Genomic DNA, 23287 nt, shown 5'->3' on the forward strand with positions numbered 1-23287 from the left:
TAATGACAGTGTTCTTGTATTAAGGATTTTTCCGCTTTTTTAGTCAAGCCTGTCATAGAATAAGGACTATTATTTCAATACGTGTGCGATCCACGGGGGTGTTCGACACAACAGAGATGTAACAATATCTAAAGTGGCAACATATTTCATCGATCATAATGGAATTTAAAGATTTGTCTAACTCATCATATACAACAAATGATATTCTTTTTATAAATATATATAAATGACAATCATGCACCAGTCCCACTCCGCAGACGGAGCCGAGAAACGAGTTTTTGATGGAGAGAACGTAAGGAATCCTTTGAATTAGCTAGAATCGTTCCATTTTGTGCTACTTTTTCCCGTTATTGCATGTAGAAATTTATTCTCTCAATTCTTACCGTATTGAAGCCCTTTACTAGTCACTCTGAAGCGAATTCTGGGATATCCTTGGCGTTCAGACAAGAAACAGGCAGAAATAAAGCAAGCAAAAGCTAAATTGAACAATAGATTCTTCATGTTTCCTTTTAGCTTCCCACTGAAGACGTTTCTTCCAACTTCTTTTCTTCAGGTTTGATCTCTCAGGGTAAAGCATCCGTTTAAGGATGTTGATTTATCGTCATTCATAAAGTGTCCAATGAAATTTGTCTTATTGTCTTGTTGACACTTTCGATCCCCTTCGTGTTGATTGGTCGCGAACCTTAGAGGGTCATCACAACGGATCACACCACTTTTTCGGTTTCAGCTTTCAATTGGTTCGCTAAGAGTCTCGTTTGGTCGTTATCAGCATGAAATACAGGGCAATACCGTTATTGCTTGGGGTTCTCGCTATTTCATTGGTATTGGCACAAGCTATAAATCCTGGTATTCGCCTTCGTGTTACTGACAAAGCTCTGCAATATGGTAAGTCCCTCACACCTGGTTTACAAAACAATACGTGACCTTCATTGATGACCACTAATAACTTAGTCTCGGAAGAGTCGCTTTCATTTTATAAATTCATTCAGGATAAGCACTTGTTTATTTTAAAATGTCATTTATTGATGCGATAGCTTTCTATTTTAATGCAGGATCATTGACCCTACTCGTTTCTAACTATCAAATGTGTGGAACAGTGTGAAAAATAGGCTCGATTTCCGCCCGAACATCGGCTGGTAATCTAGCCTAAGTGATACAACATTTCGGTTTTGTAATACCTGCAGGGACTTGTCCACTCACAGGTATCCCACACTAACTATATGCGGGGGCTTGTCACCGATATGATACTCGTACATATGTAGCAACAACACAAAAGGTAAAGATATATACGGTCATACGGGAAACGTAAATATTCCAAAAATAATTCGCCGTATCTTATATAGCTTATTATGGAGAAAGCATAAAAAAAAGCTTAGCTATATTTTGTCTTGTCGGAAAAGCACACACAATGCATAGCACAAGTATAGTAGTTCTTTCTGCACAATAATCGAATTTCTACGCCTCCCACACGGGCAACAAAAACGTGCAACTTAATGTTTTGCAACTCCCTCACAACCGTTTTAGCGAGTAGCATTGCGTGACGAGACAAAAACGGCTGGGAGGGAGACTACAAAATGAGTTGAACAGCAATGCTGCGCGTTTTACCTGCCTCTTTCAAACCTGTTAACAACCTGATTTTTGTGCCAAAACAGGTTTGATGTGGGTGGTATAAAAAAGGCGCAACATCACTATTCAACTCGTTTTGCAGCAATGTTGCAAGACACTTGTTGCATGTTTTTTGTTGCCCGTGTATGTAGCCTGCGTGGCAGGCGTTAAAAGGGGAAGGGGAAGGGGAAATTTGGGCCCTTCCCCTTTCCTTTCGAACGCCTGCCAGGCAGGCTACCGTATATGTAATGAGTGCCCCACATAGTGGATTTGGGATGCCTGTGATGCAGTCCTGAAAGACGAGTCGGAGGATAATCCGTCATCATGGAGAAGATGCTTCTTTATCCCAAATTCATCATTTGCTGCCGGATTTTTCCAGATTCTTTGTATATTTGAGAGTATAAATCTCCCTGTACTGCTTAATTTATTCGGTGGATTGCCGCCGCAAAATCTCTCCCTCTTATATTTTAAAGGTATCGAAATTTGGTGTGAAAGAGGTGAAGCGGTGACCTCTTTTTAAAATCTGTTGAACACGTTTTGAAACATACTCATACTTTACGAAACGCAGCGAACAAATGGAATTATCAACATGTAATTGCTTGTACTTGAGTTGGGACCAAGTGTAATATCTTTATAAGCACTATAAACACTGGAAAGACAAAAAAGTAATTCCAGATAAACGCAACACTCACTATAAACCCACGCGCAACTGCGCAGTGCTATTTTTAGCTTCACTCGAGAGTCGTTGCGTGACGAATGAAAGGCTGATGCATTTTATCGCCTCGTCTCTAATGCTACTTTTAACCTACGTGGCAGGTGTTGGGATGGGGGATTTTTCTCATGGGCCCGAATTCCCTCTTCCCTTCCCTTTGGAAAGCCTGCCATGTGAGCTATGCCGCATTTTTCACAGTCGAATGACCTCCTCTGTCTGCAAAGGACACCTGAACACAAGAGCCACTTTTGTTTTACTTGACCGGAAATAGTAAACATGTATTCACCGTTAATTAGGTTTACAACGACCACCTACTTTGAACTACACAGTAAAAGTATAAATCGGAAAAATTACCTATTGTATCGCTTACGTAGTTTTTTTTTTTTAAGATTCAGTTTAGGTTAGTTGGATTTACTTTTTTGTTAGAACTTATGATCAATAACTTGCTTTCTTGAATTCTAACACAATAATCAGCTGTGCTGTAATTTTATAGCGTATAAATAAATACCTTTGTTATCATCATTATCATTATCATCATTATTATTCCGGCACAAAACTGGCTTGGAATTCAATAATCGTAATCGTACACAAATTTTAAGGGTCCATGATTAACTAGTCTCCTTCGCAGCCGTTATTAGGGTTAGTGGGTTATTACTTAGTGGGGAGGAGCGTTGCGTGACGAGTGACGACCCTAATAACGGCTGCGAAGGAAACTAATGATTAACTAGCGAACGTCCGAGTATTTGCGCCGGACGAAGATACGTCTGCATTAAGAAGCCATATGTTGTCGCATTGTCTAATCCACTGCGTTGTTGATTGGCCTGCGAGAACCCTTCGAGAGCATGACTACTCGTAGGCAAGCCGATGTTATGTACCAAAAAGTATTTAATACATTTTATTATTTTTTTTAAAGTTGACTCCATAGCTGTTCAACTTCTTAACGAGAAAGTGAAGACGGCTACTATTCCTGATATAAAGGGAGATGCTCATACAGCTATTGGTCATATCTCCTACTCGCTTTCAAGGTGCATAACTTATTAAACCTAATTAAATAATCCTTATAACCTATTAAATAACGATTTAGTGGTAGCAAATCCACAGAGTGGTTCTTCATCTACCAGTCCAGATGGAATTGCAATGTTGGTCTTTGAGGTGCGGGGAAAACCAGGAGTGCCCAGAGAAGAGGGGGGCAAGCTAATTTTCGCGACGCCGTGGGCAGTATATGTCCTAAGTTATAATTTAAGAATGGTACAAGAATATTTCAGCCTAAAATCGGCAAAAAATGGGCGGGAAAAACAACATTCTTATATTAAAAAATAGAGTGTATGGCGTCGACACTGACAGTAGCACCTAATTTCATACGTGACAACCCAAAGAGCCACGATTTGGTTGCCGCTTGTGTTCTGATAGGGGGTTGCTTAACGTTTTAAAATTAAATTTAAAAATTAAATTTCAATGTTTATCAATTCTCGAGTGATAACAAATGGGTTTCATAACAAAACTCCGGACACATCTTTAAATTGGGGAAGGTACTCCCATGAATAATCTATAAAGGAACAAAAGGCCCCAGAGAGTACATTTTTTGTTTGAGCGTGGTCCTAAATTTCGTCTATATTTTGGTCGCAAAAGTTTAAGGATTTCAGGAATATTGCGGTACGACCCAACCCAAATTTGCAAGAGAACCCACGCCTCCTTGTGTAAGTTTCCGGCCGCCATAATAGTGTCTCACGAATGGCTAGCAACATGGCCTCTTCCCTCTAGACTTCAATCAATCAATCAATCATTTTTTCTTAAAAAAAAAAAACAAGGATGAATAGCCTCTCCGACATAAATCTTGGCAAGATTGTTTGATCTCTGAGATTCTTTAAGATATTTATTAAATGATTTGGATACTTTTGCATGGTATGACGGCAAAAAATTGCTACAAAACATATCTGTTAAGGTACATATCTTTCCTGCTTCGTTTCCATCCTTGCCTACTATGCGAATAGCCTCATGTAAGAGAATCCAAGACAGTCTTGGATTCTGAATTCCAAGCCGTGGATTTCGCATTCCAGGTACTGGATTCCGGATCCTTTGCCAGTGGATCCAACCGTTTGTAATTCCGGTTTCCTTGAGCAGTATTCCGGATTGTATAAGCAAATCATTTCCCAGGTGGTCGTTTTACAAGCAAAGACGTCCTTGTTTTCAGTTTCCTTACGTGGGGTGACAGAACAGCGCCTGTTTATAACCTTCTTCTTGGTGTACCCTATGATGTGCCACTGTTAAAACTTCTTACCTATTACAGCAACCCATTTTCAATTTTTCCTTTTTCAGTATTAAATGTTTATAAATAGTTTTTCTCGTCTTGCAGCGTACACTTTAACTCTCTTTCAATTCCTTCGTCTACGTTCAAGACAGTTGCTGGCATTGGTCTTCAGCTCCAGATTTCTGACGCCTCAGCTTCTTTGAGCGGGAACTGGCACTACAGAAAGGACCACTGGTAACGCACATTAACATGTACAATAACTTTTTATTGACAACGAACCTAACTATCAAAGCCTATTTACAATTCATTTCGATTAAAAACTATTTACAAGCAAAACAAAGCTATTTTCCAACATAAATTTTGTTTTTTTTATAAAGAGAGAAACAAGTCATTAAGCTACAATAATATAGTCGACTCCCGATAATTCGACCTTGTACGGAAATTGAAAAACGTTCGAGTTACCAGGACTGAGTTCGAGTTATCAGGAGTTCGAAGCAAATGAACGGAAATAAGGAAATAGGCAAATGGAAGGGGGGATGCAAGTACCATGCACACTCCACATTTAGGGCAACAAGAGATATAGATTTTGAAAAAAATTAAGCAACAAAGCTTGATTAATATACAGGAATGGACACTAAATTTGAACTGGAGTGACATAAAAGTAAAAACAAAGAATTGACACTGTTGTTTTATAGATAAATTAAAGGTTCGGACTTCAGTGCACTGTTGTTTTTTCTTTCTGACCTGTCGCGCGCTTAAAGCATGGTTCGAGTTATCGAGGGTAAAATTATATTGAAATTGTCTCAAAGGAAACAAAAATTACTTCGATGAAGCGGTGGGTTCGAGTTATCGAGGGTATAATTATATAGAAATTGTTTCAAAGGAAACAAAAATCACTTCAATTTAGCGGGAGGTTCGAGTTTCAATGGTAAAATTACACTAGATTTATGAAGGAAATCTAAGAGAAATCGACTTTGGTCCGAGTTATCGTGAGTTAACTGTTTATTTGTGATTAAAACTAAAATAGGAAATAAAATAGCGTTTCTTTTATGTCTTTGTGAATATTAGCGAGGCCTTTTTGAATATATCTATTAGTACTGTTATTATTATTATTATTATTATTATTATTATTAATGTTATTACTATTATTATTAATTGTTGTTATTATTATTATTATTACTATTAGCATAAGAGAGCAAGAAAAGGGAAAATGAGAAAAGCTCTAGACAGCTCCTTTATCATGGGTGACGAATTACTCCTTCAGTTTCACATGTGAAATTACAAAATTGCCATGAAAACCTGCCATGCGTCTCAGTACCAAGATGGCGACGAAGTTTTAAAATGTTATGAATGGAGACGTCAGGGCATTAAGGCAAGCTTTAGAAAACCTAAACACACGAAAGAACACATCAAGAAGGATTGTTTAAATAGGTATTTTATGAGAGAGTGGAGTTCTTGGTCGTTGCGACAAATCCAGGATAAACATGTCAAAAATCCACGACTGCGAACGTAATTCGTCCCCCCATCATAAAATAGCTAATCAAATGGTATACCAGAGAAATTAGGGAATAATTTGATTTTTCTTTTTTAGGCCCCATATTAGTGACAGTGGAAGCTTTGATCTAGATGTGAATGGTCTGACCGTAACCTTAAAAACAAAATTGGGTGAGTTCATTTGGTGCAAACTGGAAATGTTAGAACTTTTATTATCTTTATGGCCCCATTTCTCCTTCTTACCCCTTCCTACAATTGATGAAAAAATGTACGCAGGGTAAATGCGCTTTGGAAGTAGGCTTTGATAGATTGTGCGTCATAATTTTTGGCATAATTCGTCCCCACGAGCATAATTTTCAACTGTTTTCCGAAAAGGCGCTGCTAACGTAATTTGCACTTTTGGCAAGGTCTATAGCACAAAATTGATTTATCAAACAGCCATTTTTTTTAGCTCTAGGTCAGTGTCACATGCAAATTAAAGAGACAAAATCACTTTTTTTGTCTCCTTATTGTCACATTTATGGGGCCTGCATCCCACAGGAAGTGACCCACAGGACTCAACGCATGTGCATCTCGATTATCCCGAGATGGCGTCTACTGCAAATACTTTGCAAGACATTGATAGCCAGGGATTCCATTTATAATGAATTACGCGCTAGTAAAGTTACTATTTGATGAATAGAGTAAATGTGTTTGTCATTTACCCTTTTTTTTGCATAGTTATCAAGGAGTTTTTACCAAATTTAAAGTAAAAAAGATCATAATTTACAACAACTAACATAATTATTGGCATAATTTTAGAAATATGCGAGCACTGCTTGTAATATACTACGCTACTTTTGCGAGCACAATCCGTCAAAGCGGATTTGGAAGGATATTACCTCAAAAGTAAACAAACCTTATGCTTGTTAGCAAAAGCCAGTTTGGAATCCATGTACGACAATATTTCTTCAGAACTTGCATCAACATCAACATCAACATCTTGAGACATCCTTTGCACCTTAAGTGAACTTTAAAATAAATACCACTTTTTATTTCTCGATTACGTCTCAAAGCTGAATGATATAAGTATGAGAAACAACCTAGCGATTCACTTGTTGCAGATGTCTTTGGTATCCACTTTTTCATAATTTTTCATCCTTTTATTGTATTTGTATTAGGTGTTGATAGCACTGGCCATCCTACCATTGCTGCTGCTGGCTGTTCCAGTTCAATAGGAAGCGTTAAAATCCACTTTCATGGTGGTGCAAGGTGAATGAACACACTGATTCTCCTTCACTGATTTAGTATCACGAACATGCAGTCAGCACAACATTTGTCAGAATCCTACATCTCCGCTTCAGCTATCTCTAGAGAACGACTAGTCCCTTTCTGTTTCTTCTTTGTTGTTGTTTTTGTTGACATCGAATCATTACATTAATGGGTCTTTAACCATGTCGCTGTGTAATTGCTTTCATTGACTGCTGTAATAGTATCAAATTAATGACAATTTCTCGCTTTAGACACACTTCTCAGGGATGGGAGACAATCCACCAAGGGCTTAGAGGAAAGAAGACCGGAAGTCTCTCGTAACATTTCCCCAAACTCCCGCCTACTTTATTTTTGGTGAAAAGTTGAAAGAGGCTTCCGGTCTTCCTTCCTGTATACTCGTGGTTAATTGATCTCTCTTAAAATGGGATGGCCGATTTCTAAACCCTTGTCCCCGTGCGAAGGCCTTCCCTTGCTTCGAGGAACAGAAGGACCATGGAAGGAGAATGGGTTCTTCCAACTAGCTTGCATCGCGGACACTTTAAACCGCTGTATGGGCGGAATATACCAATGGTCAAGACGATGTCTTTCAACCCCCGCTTTTCCCTGTTTGCATACCCTAGTGCTGGCAACACTCTTTGTCTGGTTTCTCGTTACCTCCCGGCCTTGCGCTAGGACAAATGACCTTATCTTTTTGTTTTTTGCTTGTGTTCAGTTGGCTCTACAACCTTTTTGACAAGTACGTTGATGGTAAAATAAAAGGGACGTTACAGGATAAGGTGAGAAGGAATAGTACATTTCGATCACTTAAGAAGTGAGACATCATGAGACACTAGGAAGCTTAAGGAAATATGTCGGCGACTGCAACAAGAATGGCAAAAGAGCAGCAGGTTTTGATTGGCAAAAAAACAACTTTGCACGTGCGTCACGCATTTTTTTACATGTCTTCGCCGTCGATGCACGGCTACAAAGTGAAACTTCCTATTTTCACGCTTTGTGGAGGACGTGAACACAATAAGACAATTTTCTTTTCCTGAAATTCGATACAGTCCTTCAGAATTCAACTCCAGAAAAATTCGCCATTATTTGACCAATTAAACGAGATGGATTAAAGGCGATAAAGTTTGAAGCAGCGCGAATTCTCTTTTTAAGTGACATTATTTTTGTAGCCGTCTTCGTCGTTGTTGCTTATTTAACAGCTTCCTAATTTCTATCCTTTCTTTCTCAGCTTTGTCAAGAAACATCAGATCTCATAAACACCAATGCTGAAAAATCGCTTTCAACCTTTCCAGGTGGGTCTAAATTATTAAACACTTGAAAAACACGCTCGAACACAACCGAAAAAGAAAAAGGAGTTTTGGTTATAGACTTTGCACATGGTAAAAGTGCATGTTAGAAGAAATGACATGACGGGAAATCTAATGGACCTTATCATGAGTCAATTTAAGGTACTTGTCCGTTAAGCTCAAACGACGTACCAGTTTATGTAAAACAACACCAACGATTTTTAGCGACCAACTACTTTCATTATGACAGCAAAATTCACCATCAAGAGTTTTTAAGTATACGCTGGCTTGGTTCCTTGACAATTATTGGTGCCTACTTTGTTATGGACCTTTGAAGTTCTTATCTAGATTAAAAAACAAAGACAATAAAATTTGCTGGAGATTGAGTGTCCCTTACTATTCATTCCACTATTCATTAATGTTAGTGTTGTTGTTTACTTGTAAAGAAAGATATTTTTCATCAATTGACACAATTATGATCATGGAGACAAAAACTGCTAGTCCCCTTATCCTTATGAAATGATTTTCGACAATTAAAAAAAGGGGGGAGAAAATATTTTTATATTAGAGCGGAAAGGTGATCCTGAAGACAACATATCTGAATGAAGTTGATATGATTTTTCGTAGTTAAAAAGAAAATCGACAAATTTGCGGTTATTAACTACTCGTTGGTTTCAAGTCCCAACTTCACTGAATCGTATGCCGACGTTTTCATTAAGGTGAGTATCATTTGACCCGGACATGCTAATTTTGGGGGGCATATCAGACTGGACCTATTAAATCTAATTTAGTAAGATTGACTGGATATTCAAGAGTTTCTTTTCTTCTGATCGTAAACAGAACATTAAAAGAAATAATATAGATAAAAAAAAATATTAGTAAACAGGTTGCGCTCAGCTATTCTATTCCCCTAGAATTCTCCGCAGTGGAGTGGTCAACTCCCAGTATGTGAGCTGAGTTTTAAAGCACGACGGTAGAAAAATGCTCTTAAAATGCGTCATCGAATGACTTTCAGCAACTGTTTGTCAACTCGACAAAGTTTTCTAAGATAAAAAAAACGAACTCATGACCTCCTTAGTGCTGAATTTCCACATTTAAAAATATTTACATGCATGCACGCACTGAATTTCAGACATAATTACATGATACTAAACACAAAATACAAGATCCAAAAAGGAAAAAAAAAATGCACAATCGTGTAATGTTCTATTAATTGTTTTCAAAGGGGGAGTTTTTATCAGCGATTACTCCTAAAGAGGCGCCCTTTAGTCCAACGCCTCTCCCACCCGAATCGGAATCCGACAAGATGGCATATATTTGGTTGACAGACTACGTTGTGAACACGGCTGGGCTCGTTTATCAAGAGGCTGGAATTCTAAACAAAACGGTTACTCCGTCAACGGTAAGTTGAACAATACTATGGTTTAACCGAATCGAAAAGAATTCTCCATTATGGTAGCTGCATGTAGTTGTTAACCCTTGGATATATATTTAAGGAAATTCGTACCCTCACTGCTGTGCATAGATGGTGGGTTTGTCTCATTAGTGTTGTAAAGTGGTATCAGGGAAAGATTAACTCTGAATGCGTAACTTTTGGTAAGGTTATCAACATTATGTAAACGATAAAGAGTATGACGCAGTTCGAGATCTGTGACGTCAGCAAGGTAGAGTTAACGGAAAATTCAAATTTTATCAAAATAGTGTTGAAACCAAAAAACATCATACACTGTAATGAATTTGAATTTGTTGCAATTAAACATTTGCTGCTTTCGATGCTGCTGTAAATGGTTTTTTGCCTCTTGTGACATCATGTTTAACTGTCACCAAATTTTGCTAAATGTGGGGAAGAAGTAAATAAGAATCCACTCTCTGATAAGACCTACATATAACAGCAGTGTTGTTGGAAGTAGTTTTTAAAATAGTGGAGAAATTCATTCATTTATTCGGGGACAATCCCTCCTCTTGTCGTCCCAAGGGTTGGCGTTAGGCTAAGACTTTTTGGTGGCAACATTTTTAAACAGTCGGATGCTCCGACTAGTCGGATGCTCCGACTAGATCACGGAGGGTCGTGGGTTCAAATCCCATCTGGGACTCGGATTTTTTTTCCGAGTCCTCCTCAAATTAATATCATGTTGTTGTTGTTTCATCTTCAATATACTCACTTTGGAGGTTGGTTGGCCGCATCTTTGATATGCTTTAAGGTGACAGCGCGATGCTGTTAGTGAGTTCTTCACTTCTTGTGTGCCTATCATTACTTGGCTGTGTAGCCGCGTGATGCGGTTCCAGTCGAGACCCACAAATTGGCCCTTGCTCACCATAGAGTCTCCAGTAACATTTTTAAAAGAATTTAAAAAGAAAATACAACTGCCATCTTGATGATATACACCTTTATATAATGCACTGTTTTAAAAGCGTCGTAGAAGAAAGAACCGTCAGTTAAAACGAAAACCCAAGTATTAAATGAAATTGTTTCCTTTTGCAGCTGCCTCCAAACTTCTCCTATCCTTTGAATACAAAGACGTTTAGATTGATCATACCCAAGGTAAGCATTATAACTTGAGATTGATCTCAACATCACAGCTATACATAAAATGAAAATTTCGTTTAACTTACTGCAAATCAAAAATTCTCACCCGTAATTCCTATATATTGTGGAGGAAATGTTCCTGTTACAAAAGAAGTTGATTCCCTTTGAAAGTCGAGGAAAAAGAAACTCGGTATTTTTCGGAACGGAAAGGATATTAATTTTAAATTTCCACAAAACGACTTGTGTCCATTTTATTCTTCTTCACTAGCTTTATAACGTGTACCCAAACCGACCAATGAATCTGAAAGTCCATTCCACCCAGCGTCCTACAGTATCGTCATCCTCGGCTGGGGTCGGCCTCAAAATCAACGGCAATGTGGATGTCTACGTGCAGTTGGAAAATGGATCGTTCGTATATACCTTCACTATGGGAGCGGTAAGAGAGTTGAACTGTTTCGTTGCAATAAAGAAATCTTTTAGCTCTTACGTTGAGGAAGTCTAGTTTAAACACGTTAACCGTCGAGTATTTAACAGATGTCTTAGTCGTCTGACAAGTGATCAGGCGAAGTTAACTTAATGTAGCTGCCTTTGAATTGATATTCATAATCTGTTTCTTCTCAGAACATTTCTACCCTGGTAAAAATTGCTGTGAAAGGCAATAATGTTACAGGACAAGTGGATTCGATCAAGTATGTAGAAACATTTTCCCACCCACTTAAAAATTGTTGAAGTGTCCCAAGGAAACGTTTGATTCTGTTAAAAACACTCTCGATGAACCATACTCCGGAATGAAAATGCAAGAAATCATCTCTAACTTACTAGGGGGGAGAGAATTGGAGTAAATTGTGTAGCTTGGGTTTCAACGCTGGTTCTAATATTGGAAGCTGAGATGAGTTAATCTCCTTTTGGTTAGAGTAAATTTGAACCCAGTGCTCTGTCGTCTCTAAAAGTCACTTGTTTCGGCTTTCACCTATCTTTGCACTTATCCTGTAGTCATCGGGCGCCACGGACCTAGCAACCCTTTCCCTCCATGTAATCTTTTTTTTTTTTTTCAGATAATCTTAGGGCGTGGGAAAGCTTTAACGCTGGCCAGTCATTGATGAGGTGTTATTCTCCCAACCCTTCTTTAATTGACCTCTTCTTCTCACTCCTTGCACTGTTCCTTGTAAAATTGTCGTAGCAAGCAGTACTGACCTTGATACATGCCCACTGAACCACTTCAATTTCCATTTCTTTACCGTGGTTAAGATGTCATTACAAGGCCCGATGGCTTGCCTGATTCTGTCTCTGACTGCGTCGTTGGTGACGTGGTCTTTGTATGAGATGCCAAGCAGTTTCCTAATGGCCTGCAATTTCTTCAGGATGTCCACTGTCAATGTCCAGGTTTCGCAGGTGTATAACAGGACTGAGACAAACAGGGAGCGCACAAGTCTAATCTGTGAGCTAAGAGAGATATGCTTATCGTTATGAGATGGTTTTCAGTCTCGCTAGTGTTGCTGTTGTTTGTGCAGTTCTGGACAGTAATTCAGGCATGGAACCTTGGTTTATGACGACTGCGCCCATATATTTAAAACTGTTAACCTCGTTGACCCTGATGTCAATGCTGATGCCGTTTGTGTTGTTGGTCATCAGTTTGGATTTCTCTGCACTAATTTCGATGCTAAAGGCTGAAGAGGTCTTATCCTGGTGATCTACAATAGCGGCAAGTTCCTTTTCTTTTCCTTTCAAGCCGTCAATGTCATCGGCAAAACGTAAGTTGGTGATTGTTCTGTCACCAATGCTGACTCTTCCTTTGTGATTTTCTAGTGCGTCATTCATAATTCTCTCGAGAAGGATGTTGAAAAGAGTGGGGTGAGAGGAGACAGCCTTGTCTGACTCCGAATGTGCTTTTGAACCAGTCTCCTATACTACCATTAAGGTTGACTGCACCGGTGGCCTTGTTGTAGAGTTTCTCGATGACTTGGATCAGGTTGCCATCAATGTTATAAAGCGTCATAGTGACCAAAGGGCTTTATGTCATGCTCTATCAAACTTTCTTTTGAAATCAAAAGACGTGTTAGAGGTCTTGTTGATGTTGGAGGTATCACACAGTATCCTTAAATTTAAGATCTGTTCTGTTGTGCTGCGTCCTGGTCTGAAGCCTGCTTGTTGTTCTGCAATGACTGTTACTGCCTGGTGTTTCAGCCTGTTTAATAGCACCTTCAGCATAGCTTTACTTGGGTGGCCAATCAGGCTGATTGTACGATAGTTCTGTGGAAAGTGTAATGATCAGAGACTGGGTCCATGGTATAGTCCATTCTCCTGTCTGCCAGATCTTATTGCAGATTTTATGTAAGGCGCTGATCACGGCATTTCCTCTTGCCTAGACCATCTTCCCCGGGGATATTGTCTATACCTAAAGATTTTCCCTTCTTAAGCGATTTTGCAGCTGCTTCGATCTCTTCCCGCAAGATTGGGTAGTTATCAATGTTAGTTACTGGTGGGACATTCAGTTCCTCGGGGTCTGGGTTTGGCTTTCATGTACCAAGAAATCAGATGAAAATAGACACTGAAGATGAATGTAGCATTGCAACGATCAAAAAATCATTTGCGGTCGAAGATATTTGTTACAAATTGGCATTTTGTAATAGTTGGTCTCGTAATCAACTTTTTCAGAGAAGAAAAACATGCGCCTTCAATTGGAAGAATTCACCTCTGGCAGTGAAAAGGTTAAGATGGTAACATTATTTTCTGTCTCTTTCAGGATAAACGTTCACCTGGTTAATTCAAGTATCGGCGATATCTCGGTATAGTACTTAAATTTCCTCATATCACACCATCCAGATAACTACGAGACATCCCTCTAAAACAGCCACAGTACTGTTGCTTTTACCATTAAATGGTGAAAATGTAGACAAAAATAGAAAAATGGGCGATGGGCAGTGTGCATTGGTACAAAAATGGACCATAACTGAACAAAAACGATAGGCAAGATGCATAGCGACGAGTAAACAACAAGTTTATTCACTGGAGTATTCTGAGTAACGACAGCTTAATACGGGTACTCAATACATAACCACAAAAATGAAGACAATTCTAGTATTTATTAACCAGTGTATCCAGTGAACATTGAGATCAAAGCAGTCACCATCAACTAATACTTATAACTCTGGTTTGGTAAGCATGTTCATTGCTGGTGATGCCATGACATTACCTCACTGAGGTAAGTGTCAGTGAACTTTACTGAAGTCAGGCCAAGTTTTACATCTAGCTGGTAAGATCGCTGCTGTGTAAAGTTGTTGACTGAGTAGCTCATTGTCTCATTACGCAGATCGACGTGAAGTTGCTGCAGATTGCCTTGGATGTGTTTGCGGACACAATCATCCTAAAACAGTTAAATGGTAAAACGCCAATATTCCCCTCTGGTTTTGTTCAACTTTGCTCGTGAATCGCACCGTTTGTACATACGCCTCCTCTTCTATTCATGCCAAATCACCTTCACTGCCTCGTTTTAAACGAAAACTACTTTTGAATTCTGCTGATATATTGGAGACATTAGGGCTAAAAAGCACAAACATAAAAGAACAATAACGCCGTCTCTATAGCCCACGTTCGATGTATTAAAATTATGGTATGACTCCGAGATTTTCTGGTCATTTTCCTATATTTTGTTTAATTTTCTTTGTGCTTAAGTCTCTTCTGAGAATTACGACACAATGAAGTCGTAAACAATTTGCAGTTTCGACCCTGAGGCCTCGGAGCCATGTTAGATTTTAATATATCGAACGTGGGCTATTGATGAGGGAGTTCTATGCGAACCTTATTTTCTAGTTCTTTTATGATATTTCTAATCACTTTATGAATACTTATTACAACCTCGTAAGAGGCAACTTGTGTCAATAAATTCAGATAGAAAGACAATATTATAAGGCACCTGTGGTATCTGCACTCTTGAGTACAGACCTTCTTTAGCAAAATTGTCGATACCTATGCTTTCTCCACGCTCGCTGAGTCACAAAAAAGTGGTTGAAGAATATACAACGGTTTTACTTGTGCGTGGTGTTTTTATCTGTCAAAGAGCTTTCCCCGCCAAATAAGATCTTTGGTGCACTAGTTTACTTTGACTGTGTCATTGTTACCTAACAATCATATTCATTTTGTTTTTCTTAGAAATCGGTGAGAAAGGTTTTCCTTTGCCAGTTGTAGACGGTGTACAACTGGTAAACCCGGAAGTAACACGTGGACAGGTAAAGAACGTTTTTCGGTTTTGCAAAATAGGTTACTAAGAGATAACATGCTTTACCTTCATACATGCCTTCGCAGCTATATTTAATAGAACCTTTCATGCTATTTCTTCCACCGCTACTAGCTGCTACTACGTTTATGTTTGTTTCTTGTTCTTATGCTTGCGTCGAATGAGTATAGGAGGCTAAATGATCAAACTTCTTGCTCTCACGTGCTTATCTAAGTGAGCAGTTAGCAACTCTCTGGGTCGGTTATTTAAACAGATTTTAACCAATTAATCAATTTTAGTATGTCCAACGCTTTTATCAAACCGTTCCATGAAAGAATATAGCGTAGACTGGAAAGATTCGAAAAGATACTTAAAAATAACCCACTACAGAAGAGATATTTCTTAAACTGCAGCTTAAGTTAGACTTCTTTTAAATGACCGACCCTCTGTTTTCAAGTATAATGAAACTATAATTTTGATTTGTTTGAACAGAACTTCAACCTCGTAGCAACTGACTTTAAGTACGCACCAACTAAGAAGGCTGGTCTGAGGGGAAGCGAGGAAGCAAAGAATAATATAGTTGTATTTTAAATGCATTTTATCGCAAAATAGTTTTGCTACAATGAAATGACATCCGCAATGGAAATCAGTGAGCATCAAAAAATAGTTGTTAAGCATGCAAGATAGTTTAAGTTAAACTGCATATTTGTGCAAGGAATTTTTACTCCTATGAAATGGTATATGTAATTGAGGTCAAATTTACCGATTAACTAAGTACAGAAGAACCGCAATAACTGGAACTCTGAAGGGAAACAAAAAAACAGTTCGAGTTAGCAGGCGTTCGAGTTGTCGGGGTAGATTGAATATTCAATTTGCCATCTTCATAATTGACAGTTAATGTTTTTTCAGCATTTTATGATAAAACGTGATCTATTCGTTGCACCAATTAAAATCAAATTTCCGTAGTGGTAGTTTTAGCGTTTTTCTGATTATACAACAAGAAAACCTAATGGAATGGCATCCGGGTGGAATTACAAGAATTTGATCGAGGGACTGAATTTGATCAAGGGGAAGGGAATTTAATTCGAGTTAGCGAGGAGTTCGAGTTATCCGAGTTCGAGTTAAGGTGGCTTAACACAGTTTTGGCAGTTTGAGAGTATATGTCAATTGCCAAATTATGGCAAGAGAAAAGTTGCATCTTACAAGCAGTTGAAACTTGGCAAGTAAAAAATATACTGATAAAAGATTTTGATTGGCAGGTAAAATGTGCCGTTTTCGTAGTTTCCATGGCAACATGAACGATTGAATACAACCTTAAAATTTCACTTTTGCTCAGTTTATATAAAATTCGCGCATTAGATTTTCCTATAAACTTGCACACAGCTTACTGTAATTAATCATTACCCTTTGAAACTTGTTTGACTAAGTTTTAACAGACGGGTTTTTAGATAATCAATAATATTATTGTACCGTAATTGTTAAATGTGTCACAAAATTAGTCTTTTCAACTTCTATTTTAAAGTTCTCATTGTTTAAAATACGCCAAATATCAAAAAAATTTTAATGATTATATTTTGAGAAACGTCTTTTGTGTACCATTGCTTTTTTCGCCGCCATGTTTGTTTGTCTAATTTAAAACACACGCCGTCACGCGAGTAACCGCTGACCGCCCGCAAAACTGTGTTAAGCCATCTTAAACGGGTGAAAAGTGGGGGTGAAATCCGAGAGAAAAGAGACACAGTTCGAGTTATCCGAGGTTCTACTGTAAGTTGTAGTTTCAAATAATAGTCGTTTTAGAACAAAGCCTTGCTCAAAAAATCCAGTGAATTGTGATTTAATTCCAATTATAAGCCTTAAAAAGTAAGTAATAACTGATATCTGAAATCTTATTTACTTATTAAGAAAACAATCATTGTTCGTTGTATCAATAGCTCCTTTTATAACCAGGCAAAAGATATGATTAATTTTCTTTTCGATTAGGTGACCCAAGGCTGCTCTATACCCTAAAAACGCCGAAGTTTTTAATGAAGTTCTATGCTCTTGCATACCGTTTAAATCTACAATCATGCAGAGTAACAAAGCCGCATATTATGTCTATTGTTAAAAAAATGTGAAGTAACAGAAATAAAGAAAATAGGAGAGAAAAGTCAATGCTGTTTTCTTTTCAAGATTTGGGAATCTGAGCTGACTGAAGAGTGATGTAGGATGCACTGAGTTCTTAAGAATTTGAGCTCCGACCGCTTCTCATTAAACCATCAATTAAAACACTCTTTTCCTTATCTTGCGTTACTGTTTGCCTTCTGATTTTCGAGACGGTGATTGAATATGGCAAACAGTAACAGTTTTTGACAGTGTAAATCCCCCTTTGAGGAGTGAACTGAATTTCCCCAGACTCAGTAGAAGCCCGCGTCCTCGTTGTCTGCCTCGTTGGAAAAATCTCGTGTTTTTCCCTTTTTTCTTTGTTTGTTTGTTTAGTTTCTTTAGTTCAGTTTTGTCTCCTTCTGCTCTGTTTCATTTTTTAATCTTTGTCTTGGTATCCTCTACCCTTGCAAGTCAATGAGTAGGGAAGCAGCCTGGCCCAGTGGCAATCCGCCGGGCTTACAATCATGCAACCATCTTCTGTATCATTTGAATGTACTTGTTTTGGATGTTTGCCACAAGACTTTGTGCTAAGATAACTGCGAGGGTAACAAAATCAAGGAAATTCGTTTTATTTTATTCTGTTATTTAGTAAAACCCTCTATATGCATTTAGCGATAGAAAAAATAACTCCACGAAGCGTTACGTTGGATGGCAGGTTACTTTACTCATCATTAAGCAGCTAACAGAGATCGTCAAAACAAAGCAGTCACCAGTATTCGTCAAGAGACCAATCACATGATTTCATTATCTCCTCGGCAAAGGAAGTGTGTCAATATTTATTTTTGGCTGCCAGTCTTTGGTGAATCGACCAAGGTTATCTGTGGGCTGAATTGGATAAACTTGAAACCAATCAAAAAGTACTCCTAAAACGTCAGTTTCAATTCCGTGGATTTTCCTGTACTTCTGTCTTTGTCTGGAAGAAAGCTGCTACAGTGACGAACATGAATAATTATGAATGAGAACAGGTAGGCTACCTGCTTGGTACTAGCGGTTAGTTTGACTCTCAGAGAGGACATAATAAAAACTGAGTATTCAATATCTAATAACAGAAACAGAAGGTCTGCTCTACTTTTTAAAAGGCTTGGCCTAATGAAAAAAAAAACACTAGGAAAAGAGTAGAATTTTTATCACTAGCTGGGAAGGCATTGATGTCTTTTCATTCTTTCTAACGATAACCTAACTTATACATAGAAAATATTGGTGATCTTTTGGTTGAGCAATATGAAAGACAGAGAAAAAGATGTTTTGAGAAAGACACTTATTTTTCCTGTGGAGGGCTCATTTAGTGATATTTTGATCTACACCTACCTGTGTACAACATCGCAACGATCTTTGCACCATTGTATAAAGCCGAGACCCTATGTCAAACACGACAAATAATCCCCGTTCGCTTTCTTTTTTGCAGTTCTTAGATGAACAAATGACTGTGAAAGCAGTGGCCCAGGTGCTTGTCATAACCTTGGCGCTTAGTGACTTACTATTAGGTAAGATCTCTGGGTGTTATGGATCCTTGACAACTCCGTGCGACGTCAATGTCTTTCAGCTTGCACAGAAATGCATTGCTTCGGTTTTTACTGCAGTTTAACATATCCTATGCATCCAATCCAAATTCGGTGTTTGCCACTTAGCGGCACGTTGCAAGGACAGTCCCGCATGGTTACCTGACGTTTCTTCCCTGGGGCAACTTCTGGTCTTTGTTATTTACAGTTTTGTACTTTTTGGTAGTATCCTAGTTTCTAACAGAAGCTGAACAATCAATACTTTGCAAATGATCCCAGTATAAAGCAGGCTTTTAACCTTGTGAAAGAATCGTGACGGTCATCGTTTTCCGCAGTATAAGTTGAAAGAAAAAGAAACAAAAGTATCAAATGCGACATTAAAAGAGGTCACTTGCTCTTTCTTTTCAGGGTCAAAACGTACTAATACCGGAGGACATCATGATTTAAACCACGAAAAGAGCACGATTTACATTGGACGGGGCACAGCAGGAAAAGTGCACCCTGCAAGAAATAATTTGCATAAAAATGTTTTTCTACAAGCTATAAAGAAAAAAGAAATAGCCAAGAATGAATGGCTAGTTAAAGAGCTGGCTTTGTCTTCAGACATTGGCGAAGCAGTGAAGAGATCTAAAGTGAGGAAAAAGAACAAAAAACTCAGAATCCCAGTGAAGGTACGTCACAAAGGAAAGGGAAATAAAAGAGCTTCAAAATCTGGATCCCCGATAAAAAATACAAAGTCACAGAAAAGAACTTCTATTTCATTTCCTTCCAACTTAAGAGGTTCATCATTACCTGAAGATGGTGCGCCTTTATCGAGGACTCTTCTTACCGCAATTAGCCTTTTACTGGACGAAAAGAATCATTTTCAGAAGGATATCAACGCTTTAACTCTTGCCAAAGTGCTCAGTGACGATGCCGGTAAGGACGAAACAAATGATAGTTCTGATCCTCACAATGAACCCTCTTCGCTTGGAGCGATATCTAACGTACTACGTCTTTTGAACGCCACCGTATCTAAAGAGAGTCCTAGGGGTGAACGAAAATCTACAATACATACTGAGCTTATTAACCCAACGGAACTAGGAATCTCAATATTAAAACTTTTGTTTGGACACAAGGCTCCCCTTGTCGTAAAACCTACTTATAAACCTTCATTCCGCTATACGTCAACGGCAAAAACGGAGTCACCAGTCGCCAAAACAGTTCTTACACATGCAAGGCTTGCAGCACAAATGAATGAATTTGCTAATGGAAAGGAAACAGTAAGGAAGAAGTATCACCGAAATTCCTTTACGTTTGCCCTTGCTAAAGCTGTCAGTGATCTCATAAGATCTATGGCCAAGCGAGAACTAAAAAAATATATGCAGAAAATTCATAATCAGCACAAATTATTCAACGAAATGCACTACCGAAGGATTCCCACCAAATTCTGGCCTTGGAAAAAAACCGTTGACGTCCAAGGCGACCGGAAATCGTGGGTTCTTTTGAAAATACCAAAATCTAGAGACGAAGAGACCCTTCCGCAAGACATGAGCGATGAGCTTCAAGACGAAAATCCAAGCAACGAAGGGAAATCTCTAAAAGGAATTGTGGACACCATAGGTAAACTTAACAAAGCTGATCTTCTGTCTTCGGAAACTCCAGGTAAAGACACAGGAGACAACTCATTAAGCGGAGAGAATAGTGAAATAAAGGTTAAGCCAACTAGCAGAGTGGGATACACAGTAAGGATTTTACCCTCTTTAAAAGGAAGTAGTGAGAAACAAACTAGCATCCTTCGTGTGAAGGCGAAACCTGCTAAGAATCTTAACCCACAGACCACCGCTGCATTTGCAGAAGCCGTGAAGAAGCTGCTGCAGGCGGTGCAATCAAGTATCAAATCATTACAGGGAAAGCAATTTATAGGACATCCTTCTGAGGTACCTTCCGTGGTAAGCGATCAGCCTTCGGGGATAAGCCAGCAACGCGTAGCCTCTATAGCAAGCGATGAGCCTGCAAAGATTCCCGAAAGGACAAACACAGGTAGTGTTCGAGGTTTAAACAGTAACCCAACATCTTTAAATAACCTTCAATACCAAAAACGGCCAGTTCTGGAAGATCTTCAGGTCAAGAGACAACCGAGTATTGGAGAGCTATCCGAATTGACAAGAGCTGCAGGACAAAATGATTTTCCCTTCAAAGGAAACGCCCTGTTTGATCCTTTAAGAGATCTTGAATTGGCGGCGTCCGAGTCTATTTCAAAACCAGTCTCCCCAACTAAACGGATTGGTCCAACAGACAATGTAGTATTTGAGTCCGACACAGAGCTTGGGACAGCAAGGGATAAGCAAGAGTCAAGCATGGTAAAACATATAAAGGAAGGTAAGTTCTGCTCCGCATAAAAAGATTAAGTACGCTTTAGAACCTTTATTTCCACAACTCGAAGTAAAACGCTGAGTAAGCTAAACAAGAGGGGGAAAGTTCAAATGCTTCAGCTTCGAATGTTATATCAAATTGTGTACAGTTAATGTTGATTTCATTAAACATTTTTGTGACAGTGTATGTATTTCACTATTTTTTACTCAGATCTCGAAATCTTTGCGGAAAAAGGCCTCCAAGAGCATAACCATTATCGCGAATTACATCACTCGTCACATCTGCGCTGGTCTGATGAGCTTGCCACTCAGGCAGAGAAAATGGCATACGAAATGGCCATGAGAGGGACTATTGAGAAATCAGACGTGGCCGTGAGTCTGGGATACGGCGAGAATGTCGCTAAAATAACCGGAGTTCCGTTCAATGATGCAGGATCCGTGGCAACGGATGTCTGGTATAGCGAATCAGGAAATTATAGCTATTCGTACCCTAATGTCACACCACAGACGGATGCTTTCACTCAGTTAGTATGGAGGGAAACGAAAGAAATCGGAATGGGCTGTGCAAAGGACGTGGCTACGAATGATTTGTACGTGGTAGCCTTGTACAGACCCCCTGGAAACGATCGAAGAAGATTAAGGGACAACGTTATCAATAAAGGGACAATGACCGAGGACGTATACGCAACAATATTTAAAAGAGCAAAACAGGGTTAAATATAATATTAAATTAAAGACATAGTTTAGTTTAGAGGTTTTTTTAGTGTGTGCAAAAATGATGCACCATTGTCGAATAGAGCAGAGTCACCGGTAAGTGTAAGAGACAGTGACTGAGGGCAGGGACTCAATCTTGGTGCACATTCCTGAGATGCTAAGCTATTGTAGTTTATATTAGAGCAAGCCAGTTGTAATCAAAACTAACTACAGTCGAACCTCCAAGTGCGACCACCTCTCGTAAGCGACCACCAATCCAAAACACCAGCACCAGCTACTAAGAATGTACGAAGAACTTTAGTGACACATGGCGTAATTTAGACATTGCATGCAATAAATATCTTCCATAAAGTAGATGTGTCTGGACCTCTTCTCGGAAGAGACCCCCTGTGGTTCGATTCTTGTAAGCGACCACCTCACGTAAGCGACCACTCAGTCCTTGCATTTTGCGTGGTCGCTTACGGGAGGTTCGACTGTACTTTTAAGTAGTTAAAAATTCTGTTCTTAGATCCTGCCTTCAAACTAATGTCCCTTGCTTCAGCACAATATAAGGCCCTCCTCCCCCTGCCCACAACATAGCCCGTCCAAACGGCTTAAGCCCAGGCACCAGCAAAAAGTAATTTCTAAGATCATTTTATACATCAATCTCGTCTGCAGCTGTACGAAAGGTTTTTAAACTTTACAGATTGCAACAAGGTTCATATTAAGACGCAAAGGCTTTGACCGCAAACCTTTTTGCCTCTGTGAAGATTTCTTCAGTATCAAGAGTGAGCATATTGAAGTGTTTGATAACTTAAATGAGCCAGCTTACATTATTTTGGAATAAATGTATAGTTCCTCATTTTTTTTCTGGAGATCTATTGCTGCCCCAGCTCAATTCTTCTATAAGCTCTTTGGAATGAAGGTCAGTAAAAGAAAGGATAACAAGACCCAGTGTTGTGAATAAGGAAAAGGTAAGCTAATTGAAGCGTAATTCCTGATGTTACTAACATTCGACAAAGAGGTATCTTTTGTTTGATATGTATATTTGTTTATTTTTATTTTTTTCAATTCTCTACAGACACTTTTTACATTGAGCAAATACCCGCCACAACCAAATCGAGGAGAAGTGATGGTCGAGGAATTTTTCAAGTTCTAATCACTAAATTCACTAGTTACTCGTTCACCCCTTTCGTGTTTTCTGATCCCTTTATTCAGTAACAAAGATTCCAAAATCAAACGCCGCTAATTAAAATATTGGATTCA

General features: G+C 38.8%; 3 protein-coding genes across 4 annotated transcripts in view; all 3 read left to right on the forward strand.

Annotated features, from left to right (window-relative positions):
• Positions 1 to 23287, forward strand: part of LOC140934582 (uncharacterized) — a 466993-nt gene that overhangs the window by 142164 nt on the left and 301542 nt on the right. The gene's annotated exons all lie outside the window — the stretch shown is intronic.
• On the forward strand, positions 741 to 17484 carry LOC140933399 (bactericidal permeability-increasing protein-like). The gene is made up of 16 exons (XM_073382950.1): positions 741 to 885; positions 3231 to 3342; positions 4671 to 4799; positions 6157 to 6230; positions 7220 to 7310; positions 8023 to 8086; positions 8536 to 8599; positions 9221 to 9312; positions 9819 to 9995; positions 11076 to 11135; positions 11389 to 11556; positions 11742 to 11809; positions 13864 to 13906; positions 14431 to 14500; positions 15270 to 15346; positions 15826 to 17484. Exons 1-16 carry the CDS (start codon positions 771 to 773, stop codon positions 15922 to 15924), a joined length of 1503 nt encoding a protein of 500 aa, XP_073239051.1. The 5' UTR covers positions 741 to 770; the 3' UTR covers positions 15925 to 17484.
• On the forward strand, positions 18003 to 22179 carry LOC140933393 (uncharacterized). 2 transcript variants are annotated; one of them, XM_073382939.1, is made up of 4 exons: positions 18003 to 18440; positions 18881 to 18959; positions 19383 to 21335; positions 21540 to 22179. In XM_073382939.1, the coding sequence occupies exons 2-4, from the start codon at positions 18896 to 18898 to the stop codon at positions 22043 to 22045; spliced, it is 2523 nt and encodes an 840-aa protein (XP_073239040.1). In that variant the 5' UTR covers positions 18003 to 18440; positions 18881 to 18895; the 3' UTR covers positions 22046 to 22179. The 2 variants fall into 2 exon arrangements, with proteins under 2 accessions (XP_073239040.1, XP_073239041.1); XM_073382940.1 differs by having other exon boundaries at positions 19383 to 20996.

Source organism: Porites lutea, chromosome 4 (assembly GCF_958299795.1).
Source record: "Porites lutea chromosome 4, jaPorLute2.1, whole genome shotgun sequence".
NCBI lineage: Eukaryota > Metazoa > Cnidaria > Anthozoa > Scleractinia > Poritidae > Porites > Porites lutea.